Here is a 13,773-nt window from a genome sequence, read left to right on the forward strand (position 1 = left end):
AAACAAATGGAATGGAACAGAATATATCTAAGTGCATCACAGAAGTATTTTAGAGTTATATATGTGTGGTTGAGAAAATGTTGAGGCATGTACTAAGTAGCAATTGTAAAATGTATTTCTGGCTAGGCGCAGTAGCTCACACCTGTAATTCTAGCACTTTGGGAGGCCAAGGCAGGTGGGTCACCTGAGGTCAGGAGTTCGAGACCAGCCTGGCCAACATAGCGAAACCCTATCCCTACTAAAAAAAAATACAAAAATTAGCCAGACATGGCAGCTGGCACCTGTAATTCTATCTACTAGGGAGGCTGAGGCAGGAGAATCGCTTGAACCTGGGGACAGAGGTTGCAGTGAGCCAAGATGGCACCACTGCACTCTCCAGCCTGGGCAAAATCAAGTGAAACTCCATCTCAAAAAAAAAAAAAAAAAAGTAATTCTAGGTAGAGGCCAGGTGTTTAAAAAAGGCTTGAAAGGGACTACATCTGAGGAAAAAAGTATGTCTAGAAGGAGAAGAGATTTGTGACATGTGACCCTATGAAAACAAAGGGCTCTCCTTGTGTCTGCTCAAAGAAAATAAGCTTCTGAAGTCTCCTGAACAGTCTTCATTCCATAGCTCAAAAATAACCCAGTGTTACATACCTGGATTCCTCTAACAAACTCAATGGGTTACAGTCAACATTGCTGGCTGGGAAGTGTGTGTGTATTCATCTTGTTCCCTAAAAGAGCTGCAGGGCATGCGTTCTAACGAATTTGCTAAATGGCCAGAAGTCCATAGGGTTTGGGAAAGTTAGAATGTGGCCTCAAGAACACCCAGGGACTAGAGAAACAAACATAAGAAAGGGGAGTTCTAGGCAGGGCCTGGTGACTCATGCCTATAATCCCAGCACCTTGGGAGGCCAAGGCGGGAGAATTGGTTGAGCACAGGAGTTCGAGACCAGCCTGGGCAACATGACAAAACCCCGTCCCTACAAAAAAAATTAAAAATTCGCTGGGTATCATGGCACATGCCTGTAGTTCCAGCTACTCGAGAGGCTGAGGGGGGAGGATTGCTTGAGCTCAGGAGGTCGAGGCTGCAGTGAGCCATGATTGTCACTGGACTCCAGCCTAGTGACAGAGCAAGACCCTGTTTTTTTTCTTAAATAAAAACAAAGGCTGCTCTAAGGTGACATTAAAAATCTAATGCCCCATATGTACCATGAAATACTATGCAGCCATAAAAAAGGATGAGTTCTTGTCCTTTTCAGGGACATGGATGAAGCTGAATAGCATCATTCTCAGCAAACTAACACAGGAACAGAAAACCAAACTCCGCATGTTCTCACTCCTAAGTGGGAGCTGAACAATGAGAACACATGGACCCAGGGAGGGGAACATCACGCACTGGGGCCCGTTGAGTGGTGGGGGATTTAGGGGAGGGACAGCACTAGGAGAAATATCTAATGTAGATAACGGGTTGATGGATGCAGCAAACCACCATGGCATGTGTATACCTGTGTAACCTGCACGTTCTGCACATGAATCCCAGAACTTAAAGGGGAATAAAAATATTTTAAAATCTGATGCCCAACATGAAGACACCCACCTTCTAAGTAAACACCTCACTTGTGTGGAAACACGGGTCATTCCTATGGCAAGACCCTAATTGTGTAAGTTCTCAGTTGAAATCCTGCTGTGAAACTGTGACATCAGTCATGAAACAATGAGCAGTGCCTCCCTGGTACCTCTATGTGGGGCACTGCTCCGAGAAGAGAAGCAAACCTTCAGGGAAAAACTTGGCAATATTTTTCCTAGGGCTCCAGAAGCCAGAAGAAGAAAGGTTATGAACTCTGCAGGGCATGTGGAAGGTGTTATGTTAGTAAATTGACTTGGGATGGTTGAAATATATCTCTGAAACCCGTAACTCAAGGGACACAGTGAAAAAATGTTAGCTAACGTTTATAATCTTCTCCTGTATGAGGCCACTCCTGTTAGTTAGTTCCATGTTATGTGGTCAAAGAGCTCAGGAAGTTTGCCTACTTGCAGATAATAAGTACAGAGCTATGCTTCAAACTCAGCTTGTCTTTTAACTGCTACAATAAAAAAAAAAAAAAAAAAAAAAAAAACAGAAAACTTGGGATTACTTAGAAGTAGCAAGGTGTTGCGAGCTGAATTGTTCCTTCCAACAAAGGCATGTTGAAGTCCTAACGCCCAGTACCTCAGATGCAACCTTATTTGCAAATAGGTTCACTTATAGATGTAGTTAAGACAAGGTCTTGCTGGAATAGGGTGGGCCCCTAAGCTGACATCACTGGTTTGCTTATAAGAAGGTGATCATGTCAAGACATAGAACACCCTGTGAAGACAGAAGTAGAGATTGGAGCGATGCATCTACCAGCCAGGGAACACCAAGGATTGCTGGCCTCAGAGCCTTCAGAAATATTGGATTTAGCCTCTAGAACTGAGACAATAAATTCGCAGTTTTAAGCCACTCAGTTTGTGTACTTTGTTATGGCAGCCCTATGAAACTAATAGACAAAATAATTACAATCTCCAAATAACTACCAAACCAGATCTAACATGGCATCTAGCATCTCCTTAGTAATGAGAAAAAATCTAGGCATAAAGCTTTGAAGACTTTGGCTCAAACTGAGCAGCAGTCACAGCAGCCAGACCCCCAACCCTTTGCATTTTGTGTTTGCCGTCTTCCTCCCCATGTAAGCACTGAAGGTAGTTTCCTCTTTGACTTAGTGCTCTGAGAATCTGAACCTGTGGGGCCTACACTGCAGTTGCTGGTGCAGACATGATGGTTCCTATATTTTCAGAGGCAGGAGATGATTATGCATCTCCCTGGGATCCTTGCCCATGAGTTCATGTCCTTTGCACGGACGTGGATGAAGCTGGATACCATCATTCTCAGGCACACACTCCATTTTGGGAGCCAAGCGGGGGACCCAGCCCCAGGGAGTATGGGATGAGCTGCCACCCTCATCTGAAGTGTGAGCACTGGGGTAGCTAGCTAAAACTCTAGTGCTGATAGGACCACATCCAGTCAGTGTTGGGGGCAGAAATCAAGTGGAAATTTTTCCCCAGACCAGAGAGAAGACTTGGAACGGAGGAGCACAGTTGCTTCTCAGAGTCCATTTCTCCAACAAATTGTCAGGGAAGTGACCTTCAAAGGCCTGTTGTCAAAGTCACCACGAGCTAACAGAGGGCATCTAGGTCTGGTGGCACTTCCTCTAACCAGAAAGCCACTAAAAGCCAAGGCTCAGTCTATGCAAGTGGCAGCAGCATTCTTCTCCAGAAATGTTTTCTTTCAAAACAACTTGAGCCAAACGTAACACTATCCATATGGCACAAATAGATTTTACCTTTATCTGGTAGGTGGCAAAGATCCCTGGAAATCTGTTGATCTGTGTGTCCAAAGGGAAAAGTTTTAAAGACCTAATAGTGGTAAAATTTATAGTTACCATGGCACTATGCAGCTCATAGATGCAACACTTCCAAACTCAGAGCAGATACCATGCTGCTCCAGTGGTTTTCAGAGCATTGTTGAAATGCAGATTACTAGGTCCTACCCAAGAATATTAGCTTCAAGGCCCCAGGAATGGTATTTTAACAAGCACAAGAGGAAATTCTGATGCAGATGGTCAGGCGACTACACTTAGGGAAACGCTGGGTTTCGACTTTCTTCTGTATTAAGATCCAAGGATATAGATCAGATGAACTCTCAGGTTTCCTCCAGCCTCATGATTCCAATATGGCGCCTTGTTTATTCGTGTCCATTTGCCCTACTTAAGCTGGTTGCTTTGGTATCCTAGAACCACTTTCTTTCCTTTAACTTTTCCAACCAACTCCACTGCCCTTTCTCTGTCCTTTGATTGTCTGGCTGGCTCTGAGGAGCCAAATAGAGTTATCTTAACATTTGATAGGTAGATGCTATAGGTGTCATTGCTAAAACCAACTCCCAATAAAACTAAGATAGATAGTAAGCATACCACTTTATCAGCCTTTAATCTGCCCTCATTATTAATACTTAATCATCCCTGACCAGAGTTTCCTAACTCAGTTCTCTAGGGGGTTATGGATGGGTTTCAAGGCATCTGAAAACTCTCTGAAATGTCATATGAAATTGTATGCAGATAATATGCATGTAGGCAGTTTTTTGGAGGTTTTTTTTTTTTTAAGACAAAAGTCCACAGCCAGGGAAGGTTAAGAACCATGGTTTCAGATATCATCCGTCTCACCTGGTTGTGATATAGGAAGTTCATTTTGATAATTCTAAGCTACATTGTTTGACTCATGGACAGTTCCTAGTCAGCTTAAGCTGCCCCTACAGAAAATATCAAAATCTAACTAGATCATGTTTCTCCTATTCATTGGTAATATGCTAGACACTTTACTAATCAACAAAGATAGAAGATCAAATAAAATGCAGTTCCTAGAAGATGGCACTGACGTCACAAGCATAGTCTTTCAATCCCTCCAAATCCCTACATAGAAACAGGCAGAACAATTAAATAACAAAACCGAAAACCCAGAGACACATTTATAGCAAATCTAAAATTACAAGTGGGCACAGACAAACCACCAATACCACAAGTATATGCAGCAGGAAAAAGGGAGCAACGGAGTAGCATCGGATGGACCTGAAGACAGGAGAACCTCTAATTAGTCAACGGTATTCCCTGAAAAGTATAGATGGAATGTTTTTGAAAACATCCTTAGAACTGGAGTTGGGGCTATCACGTTCTCTAACAGTAGTAACTAGACGGTCTCAGTAAGGTAGACAGGGGCTGGAGTCGTCAAGGCCCCTGAGAGCTTTCAAAATGGGTCCACATGGGCTCCCTCCTAGGACAGAGCCCTTTACTGAGGAACAACTGCCTGGAGGAATTAGAATTGAGCAGGATGGGGTCAGTAGAGACAAGGGAGAGACAGACTAGGTCTGGATCAACTGGGGAGGGAAACAGCAGGAAAGCTCATCATGCAAACTGCCATACTTCACACTGTGAAAAACAACCAAAGAGAGAACTCTGAAGCTTAGAAAGTTTTCTAAATCCTGCCTCATTCTCTTAGGAAAATGAATTTCATGTGAAAGTGATCAACAGAAACGAATAGAGGTCAGTTCCTATAACACAGCTATTATAAGAAAAATGAGGGTGTGGAATAGAATAATGTTCCTACAAACAATGAAAATATGCCAGAAAGACATGCTCATAAAATAGATCAAAATTATAACATATTACATCAAACAAGTTAAGAGACTAAGAAAATGATACAAGACATGAAAGAATTAGAAAAACTCTAGAAATAGAAAAAATCATTTAATAAATCAAGTCTAAATTAGAAGGAATACAAAAGTTAATAAACACAATTGATAATATCTTAAGAGAAATGCCAGGTGAAGGGGAAGAAAAAAATCAGAAATAAAAGTAATTCAAGAGAAAGTGACACATATTGAAGATTAAGAAATTGAACATCTAGAGAACAGGAGGAGTCCCTAAAGAAGAAACGCAAAGCAAGGAAATAGAATGCTCCTAAAAACGATCTTGAAATAACACCCTTGGAACTATACATTGAAAGAGCACACAATGTACCTGAGACATCAACCTAGAACAACCAACATTAGATAAGTTTTAACAAAATTAATGAACTTTAAAGAAAAAGTCCTTTGGGCATCTTAGGGGGCAGGGGGAAGTATGTGATTTGTGGTAGAAAGAAAGTTGCCACAAGTTCATTAAACTTTTCAGGAACAACTTTGCATGTTGAAAGAAATAAAATATATTTAATGTGCTCAAAGTATAAGCCAATGCTTTTATTTCCAGCAAAATGACTTTCAAAATAGGCACGAACTATTATCAACATACAAGACCTCAAAATATTGTTCCCATGAACCCTTGCTGAGAACTCTACTGAAGAACAAGCTTCAGACAATCAAGATGACTAGAGAGAAATTGACAAAAGGCCTGGAGGTAGGCATAAAATCAGTAGTCACCTGATCATTTAGCTAGGACTAAATGATAGTTAAGAGGGAAACAACAGTCTGTAATGGCTATATGTCCAGACAATATAAATATATGACAACTATCTATAGTTATACTGCAGGAGTTTTGTAAATGGGAGGTCAGAATTCAAGGATATGGCAAAAATATTTTAATGTTTTAGATAATTATTATGGTGGCATTATCGGTATTATTCTGAGATTGCTGTGTCTGTGATCTAGGGGAAAGCAAAGGAATCACTGTGGAATATTCTCATTTTATTCTTTGTGTCCTTGAAAAACAGAAATACTTGAATTGGAAATATCCATAAGAACTCACGAGATCTATAACCAGTGGCATGGTGAAGCCAGTTCACACCAACAGTTTGTACACTTTTTTCAACTCCATGGTCAGTAACTTCATGTCAGTAGCTTGAAATCAGCCATGGTGGGAGTATTTATACACCATGGAAATTGGGAAATGCTACAAATCCAGCCTTTCTTCCCCAACAGAGAGTCAATTGTTAAACCACTTGCCAGCACCCCACAGTATATAGCAATCTTTAGTGTCCAGATCGTAGTAAGAATAGAAGGGAATAGAAAAGCCATCTGTTTACACATTTCTTGATCTGTAAAATGGGACTATAGTACCCACTTACAAGTGTAAAGAGAAAATAAGACATATGGAAATGCTATATAAATGAAAGGGTGTAGGGTAGAGTATTCCTGAAATCCTCAATGGAGATAAATGTGCTTTCCTTCTTCACAGAGCTGTGTGCCGACAAGCATTTTATCCTTATAACAAGACCATTTATCAAGTCTATAAACACTTGCAAATGCTCCCAGTAGGCAAAAAGTCTTCTTCCACAAGCTGAGATATGATCATTTGTTCATCCACTCTCAAGTATAACATTGAGTATTCATTTTGTTGAGTCAAGTAGCTATCCCAGCCCTCAGACAAGATGCAACAACTGGCAGAGACCATTATATAGGTCTGGGTCCTGAGACAAATGGGATTATGGCTTACCTTATACCTGTCCTCCCCCTAAAAGTGATGGCTTATGGACATAGGGAGACAAAAAGAACATTGTCTACTATTTAAGATTTGAATCTCATATGGGAGGGCAATACTCCAGAGAGACCACTGTGTTCCAGATTCACTTGATCAGTCACCTGGGGTGATTGCTGAAAATTCGGTGTCTTAGTTTACTTCCCAGATCTGCTGAATCAGAATCTCCAAGAGAGGTCTTTAAAATCTGAATTTTTAACAAATGTTCTAGATGATTTTCACGATGAGGCAAGTCCAGAGAAAAATAGAACACAGCTCCACAGGGTTCTAAAAGTAAAGATTTTTAAAGAGGGCCCAAGATAAGTGATGTCTTAGTCTACTTGGGCTGCCATAACAAAATACCATAGATTGGGTGGTTTAAACAACAGAAATTTTCTCAGTTTTGGAGGCTGGAAGAATAGAGTGGTCAGGTCTTGGTGAGGGCTGTCTTCCTGACTTGCAGATGGCTGCCTTCTTGCTAGGTCTCACATGACCTCTTCTCTGTGGAAGGTGGGAAGAGGGAGAGAGAGAACAAACTCCCTGGCATCTCTTCTTATAAGGGTATTAATTCCATCATAAGGGCCCCACCCTGATTAGCTCCCAAAGGCCCCATCTCCAAATATCACACTGGGGGCTAGGGCTTCAACATAACCCTAGCTATGTTAGAGGGTGGGGGGATGCAGACATTCAGTCCACATAGGTGCAATGGAGTTTAGTCCTTCAAAAGAGCAGGTGCTCATTTGTGGAGCTAGATCTTTGGGTTTTTGCTTCTCACCGACCTATGCAAAGCCACATCATACAAGCCATAGGCTTAAGCAAGCTGTGTACCCATTGGTTTTAGCAACATACAATGGACAAAACATGACGATTTAAAGCAAACAACAACAAAAGATCAATCAATGTCACCAGGTATTTTGGATGTTATTCAGTTAAACACCAAATTTAGCTCTGGACCTGCTGTTAGCCCAGACCAAAGGAGAAAATGCACTTGCTAACTGTCTTTCCTATTTCACGCAAGTTAAATTCTGGGTAGAGTTCCAGCTTTTACTTACATCTCCTGAACCATACTGCTATTCTCAAACTTATGCCCTTTAAAGATGAGAAAAGTCATTGTTTTTTCCCCCAGAGCTGAACATTTTTTGTCTTGATGCATTTCTAGCTTATTAGAGAAGCAAAACTAGTCATATTAAAAATACCCAACGGGGAACCTCCCCCCCAATTCTGGAAGCTGATGAGAAAAATAACACATTTTGCAAAATCTGCAGTTGGGTTTTTTTAATAGACAGAAGAGTTCTCTTACCTTTTAATAATTCAGGTAACCCTGGAGATCCAGCCACTTTCCAGACATTGCTCAGCAATGAAGAACTCAGGAAGTCCCCAATTCCAAATTGGTTATCCAATTAGGCAAGTCCCATTACTCAGTGTCTTCGTAACAGAAGGAGGATAGCTCAATGTGGTAGAAGAGTCCCTGAATTCAGGCCCAGCTCTGCTGTCAACTAATCAGCAGTTTCCATTGGACAATTTCTTTACCTTCTCTGAGCCTGTTGCCTTCATTAATTCAACTACTATTTCGTAAGTATCTAAGAAGTGCCACACTGTATCCAGGTGAAGGGGACAGCCTTCAGGAGACCACAGTTTGGAGCAAAGGGAATTTTCCATTCTGTAATGTAATGGTTCCTTTCCTTGTATGGGTGCCTTGTCTCTGTTCCTCACTAGCTTGGCACATGAAACAAAAAACCTGTGAGTGTATGATGGAACAAATGAGTGAGTGAAAGAAAACGGTTTTTTAAATCACCTTATTTTATGCCACTACCACTCTTCCTAAGGTCCCCTCTGCCTGATAACTCAGGCCCAAGTAGTCCAACTTTGATTTCCCCTTTCTTAGGTTTCTAGCACTCAGAAAACTCATTTGTTGGCTGTAATCTGCCCCTTCACTCTTCCCTGGCACCGTTCCTCTGAATCTACTTCCATCTCTCATAAACCCCTGAATATTTTCCTATATTCTAAATCCAAACATCCATTGTGCACATAATATATAGCAAGCACTGGGCAAACCAAGATGCTGAAGAACAGACTCTGCTCCACACTTTCTATGGCTGCAGACCGCGCTCTGTGTATCCCATTCACAGCCACAGAGAGTATGCCTCAGTTGACTCACAGCTACTGGGATACCAGGACAGGCAAAATGATGCCACGTAATTCCCAGGAGAGTCTTACATCAACTAATTCTACCCACCTCTCACTCACCACCTCATGTTAGCCCCCTGTACAATAAATTTTAACAAAAATAGCTGTTTAGGGGGATAGAACCACCTTGAATTTTCCATCCACTGAGTAGTCCATGAATCTGGGTGCTACACCAAATGACTGGAGCACAAAGCTCTCATCTCTACCTTCAGTATCGTTTTCTCATCATTATCGAACAATGAGACACCAGTTTCTCCAGAAAACATTACTCAGACAGTTTTTTAAGTAAGTAGCATTTTTAGAGCATATCAAGGTTTAAAACCATTTCTACATCTACTATTTCAGTCAATATTCACAACAAAGCCTGAGGCTTAGAGGAGAAGTAACTAGGCCATATGGTCAGTAAAGTGGCAGGGCTGGCATTTATGCCTGGGTCAAAATCCTGGAGCCTGCACAGAGGAGCCGAGTGACACTGTTTTGTTTAGTCCTCATAGTCACTAAAAGCTACACATTTAGCCTTTAAGCACTTACCCCAATAGCATTATATAGTAGTACCCCCTTATCTGCTGGGGATACGTTCCCAGACCCCCATGGATGCCTGAAACCTCACATATGCTAAACTCTGTATACACTATGCTTTTTCAATCTGATAACCACAATGGCTACTAAGTGACTAGCGGGCAGATAGTGTAGACAGTAGGGGTACGCTGCACAAAGGGATGATTCATATCCCATGTGGGATGGAATGGACAGTGCGAGATATCACTCAACTCAGAATGGCGCACAGTTTAAAACTTGTGAATTATTTCTGGATTTTCCATTTAATTTTTTGGACTGTGGTTGACCATGGGTAACTAAAACCATAAAAAGTTAAACCATAAATAAAGGAGGACTACTATGCATAGATTTAAAGAGATAACCTCATCCAGATTTTTTAAGGGTGTTCATTACACAATCCTAAACTCATATTTTACTTTTGTAACATTATTTTGGCTTTAAGTTGCTCAGGTCTCTTTCAAGCTCAGAGCCTTGACAAACTTTTTTTTTTTTTCTTTTAACATGACATCACTAAAAATGTTGTTTACTTGCTGTCACTTTTCCATCTTGCCACCTGGAAATGAAATTGGCTGCATTTTTTTTAATTTGTACTCCAGTTATACATATATCTTGTCCACCTCGCCTCCATAAAGACATTTTTATTGACCCATACAAACTATAAACCCTAGAAAGATCACTTACCCCAGCCTGAGTCTGCAGCTCCCCAGCAGGGGCAAGATCTTGTGTTTTGCTCTCCACAAAACCCAGCTGGTTGCAAACTATGACCCTGCCCTGAGAATTGTCTTCTAGGGGTGATACTGGAGGATGCAAATAGCAGAGGGAACCTTTGGATTACCTAAAATTATATCTCTAGGCCTCAATTCCTTCATATGTAAAATGAAAGAAATAACACTAATGAAAATTAAAAGGACATCAAGAGCTTTTCAGATTTGTAGATATATTTATAAGATATTACACCAAATACCAGGCTCTGAACTTTAATATCTTCGCCTAACTGGGCACAACAGCTGCCCATCTGAAAGGAGGGATCAACTTTTCTATTTGCAATTGGAATTGCAGGCCCTCCTAACATCTTCCCAGTCACTCTCCTCGCATCATAACACGGCTTCATTCAGGTGCATGGCCTGCTTTGGTGACAAATGCATCAAGCCACAAGTACCAGATTCTTTGGCCTCCACTGGGCTGCATCTTTCCTCTATGCCCACATGCTCAGGGCATCATGAGAATGGCGTGTGAATTATCCAGCTATGGATGGACTCCACTAGAGGCATCTCCAAGATCATCTCATGCCTTGAGTGCCTGAGCACAGCTGCGGATCTTAATGATCCAACCAGTGATAACTCCTCTCCATTTTTTCCCTTTCCCTATTTACTGTAGCTTTTTGGAAAGTCGATGAAGTGAAATATTCTCCAGCTGAGGAAGTAATATAAAGCTTAAAAGTCATTTCTGATGGAATGGTGAAATAATTCCACTGCTTTCCTTTGAGCAAAAAAACTAAAATAAGGCAACCTGAGGCAGCTCTGGAGATTTCATTATTGATAGATTGGAGGGAAGCAATGGCTTTAAGTGAACAAGTTTTTCTCTTAACTTGTTAGAGCACTTTGGAATGAAGAGATGAGAAAGACAGGTGCTAGACAATAGAATAAACCCAGCATCAACTTATTTACATAATTTTGTATAGAAATCCATTGATGTATGAAGTATAAAGTAACTGTTGAATAGTGGAAAAGTAAGTATTTTGGAAAACAATCTATGTTCACTACCTAGCTCTAAAATAACTGAACATTTTATAAAATACCTCTTGCGTCTTTGTAAAACTTACTGGCAGTTTAAGCTATGTGTGTGTACAGTTTTAAGAAAATATAATCTTTTATGTTATCATTTAAGGTAATTCTTAAGAATGCATTCTCTAAGCAAATGAGACATTGAGTTGGGGATAGGATGGGAAGAGCACATTTACACTTCTGACGCAGCATGGGCCGTTCACCATTTCTTCATGATTAAAAGCTATCAGGAAGGCTGGAAAAGTATGTGTAACAAAGATTGTAAACAGCAATTTTGGCAGGGCAAATTGCTTCCTAAGTGAGGGAGTAGGGGATTTAAAGGTAAACGTAGCTGTCTCAGCATACAAAGGTTTGTGCTGTGTAAGATTCCTAAATCCTAACTTGCTTTTGACAAGTATTCCTTAACAGGCCTCCCAGATATCTGAAACCAATTTTAACCCACTCTGGTCCTCCGCTGACTACAACATTTCCTGAATGGTGTGGTCCAATTTCCAGGCTCCTTACCAGTCCTCAAGCCTATCGGGTAAGTAAATCTCAGGCCTCTAGGGTGAGGGAATATCCCCTGTGGAACAGACTTGGTGAATATCGACGAGCCCAGGAACCTCAAAAAGCCTGCTACTTGCAGGAATGAGGAGGAAGCTTTTGTTTTTTGTTTTTTTTTTTTTGAGACGGAGTCTCGCTCTGTCGCCCAGGCTGGAGTGCAGTGGTGTGATCTCGGCTCACTGCAAGCTCCGCCTCCCGGGTTCACGCCATTCTCCTGCCTCAGCCTCCCGAGTAGCTGGGACTACAGGCACCCACCACCACGCCAGGCTAATTTTTTGTATTTTTAGTAGAGATGGAGTTTCACTGTGTTACCCAGGATGGTCTCGATCTCCTGACCTCGTGATCCACCTGCCTCGGCCTCCCAAAGTACTGGGATTACAGGCATGAGCCACGGCGCCTGGCCTGAGGAGGAAGCATTTTTTAAAAATTCACTGCACTAGGAAGCATTTCTCTTGTCAATTGTTGCTGATGTTGGCTTATTCTTTTTTTATTGTTACCAATATTTTTAACCATAAAATGACCTTAGAAAATGTAAAAGAAGCATCCTCACAAACTGCTGCGTTTTGAGGTTTTGAATGTTAGGCCTGTGCTTTATGGCTCAAGGGTGTGGAATGAAAAATGCTGAGAGGCACTTAGAATCATTACTAACAGATCAGAGGTCAGGGAATTGGAGAAGAGTGCAGTCTTAGGGTTGCAAGTGCCCTTAGAAGTGTCCAGCTGGCTAGCCCTGGACACAGACAAAAACTCATCTCAGGTGTGTTCAGGGCACAGAAGCCTAAGGCAGTGGTTCTCAAACAGTAGTCTCCAGACCAGCAGCCTCACTTGGGAACTTGCTAGAAATGCACACTCTCAGGCGCCGCCTCAGAAACCCAGAGCTTGAACAATGATCTGTATTTTAACAAGCCCTCCATGTGATCCTGGGACAGGCGAAAGTTGGAAGCCACTGCCCTAAAAATCCCCCGGCAAGGGCCCATTCTACAAGTAGTTGAGTATGGCCTCCCCAAAGCCAATGGAAGAAGAGTTGGGATCTTAATTCTTTCAAGGGAACCTCTGTATGGGAAAAATTATTATTTGCCAGATCCAGTTAGCTTCTGGCATTATCCACTATGGTGACTTCCAGCCATTTCTAGACTTATGATACTCATCCCAAGAAATATGCTGAGAAGACACACTTTTAAGGTAAAATGTAACAGGAGGCCTGGCGTGGTGGCTGACGCCTGTAATAAAAGCACTTTGGGAGACCAAAGTGGATGGATCACTTGCAGTCAGGAGTTCAAGACCAGCCTGGCCAACATGGCAAAACCCCGTCTCTACTAAAAATACAAAAATTAGCCAGATGTGGTGGTGGCACATGCCTGTAATCCCAGCTACTCGCAAGGCTGAAGCAGGGGAATCACTTGAACCCCAGAGACCAGAGGTTGAAGTAAGCTGAGATCGCAACACTGCACTCCAGCCTGGATGACAGAGGGAGACTCTGTCTCAAAAAAAAAAAAAAAGTAGCAATAACTGTGTTTCAAGGATTTTTTGATAGGCAGGAATGTTACAAAACCAACATGAGAATCTTCCCCTATTCTGAGATCATAGGATTATGCTAACTCCTAATTCCTGTCAACCCTAGTTAATACCAGTGGTGGAAACATCCTTAACCCAAAGAGGAATGTAAGTAGCATGCTCTTTAACACCTCTTACCTCAGGCTTAG

At 41.7% G+C, this 13,773-nt stretch overlaps 1 protein-coding gene across 6 annotated transcripts in view; it reads left to right on the plus strand.

Annotated features, from left to right (window-relative positions):
- Positions 1-13,773, plus strand: part of SLC9A9 (solute carrier family 9 member A9) — a 608,568-nt gene that overhangs the window by 592,878 nt on the left and 1,917 nt on the right. For 4 of the 6 annotated variants that reach the window (XM_063610660.1, XM_055295144.2, XM_055295143.2 and 1 more), the window contains one exon: positions 11,948-12,053. In XM_063610660.1, the coding sequence (XP_063466730.1) occupies positions 11,948-12,053 (106 nt within the window). Of the gene's footprint in view, positions 1-11,925; positions 12,054-13,773 lie in introns of all 6 variants that reach the window. The other 2 variants (XM_063610659.1, XM_055295145.2) reach the window with 2 other exon arrangements.

The sequence above is a fragment of the Symphalangus syndactylus genome, chromosome 10, assembly GCF_028878055.3.
Source record: "Symphalangus syndactylus isolate Jambi chromosome 10, NHGRI_mSymSyn1-v2.1_pri, whole genome shotgun sequence".
Taxonomy (NCBI): Eukaryota; Metazoa; Chordata; class Mammalia; order Primates; family Hylobatidae; genus Symphalangus; species Symphalangus syndactylus.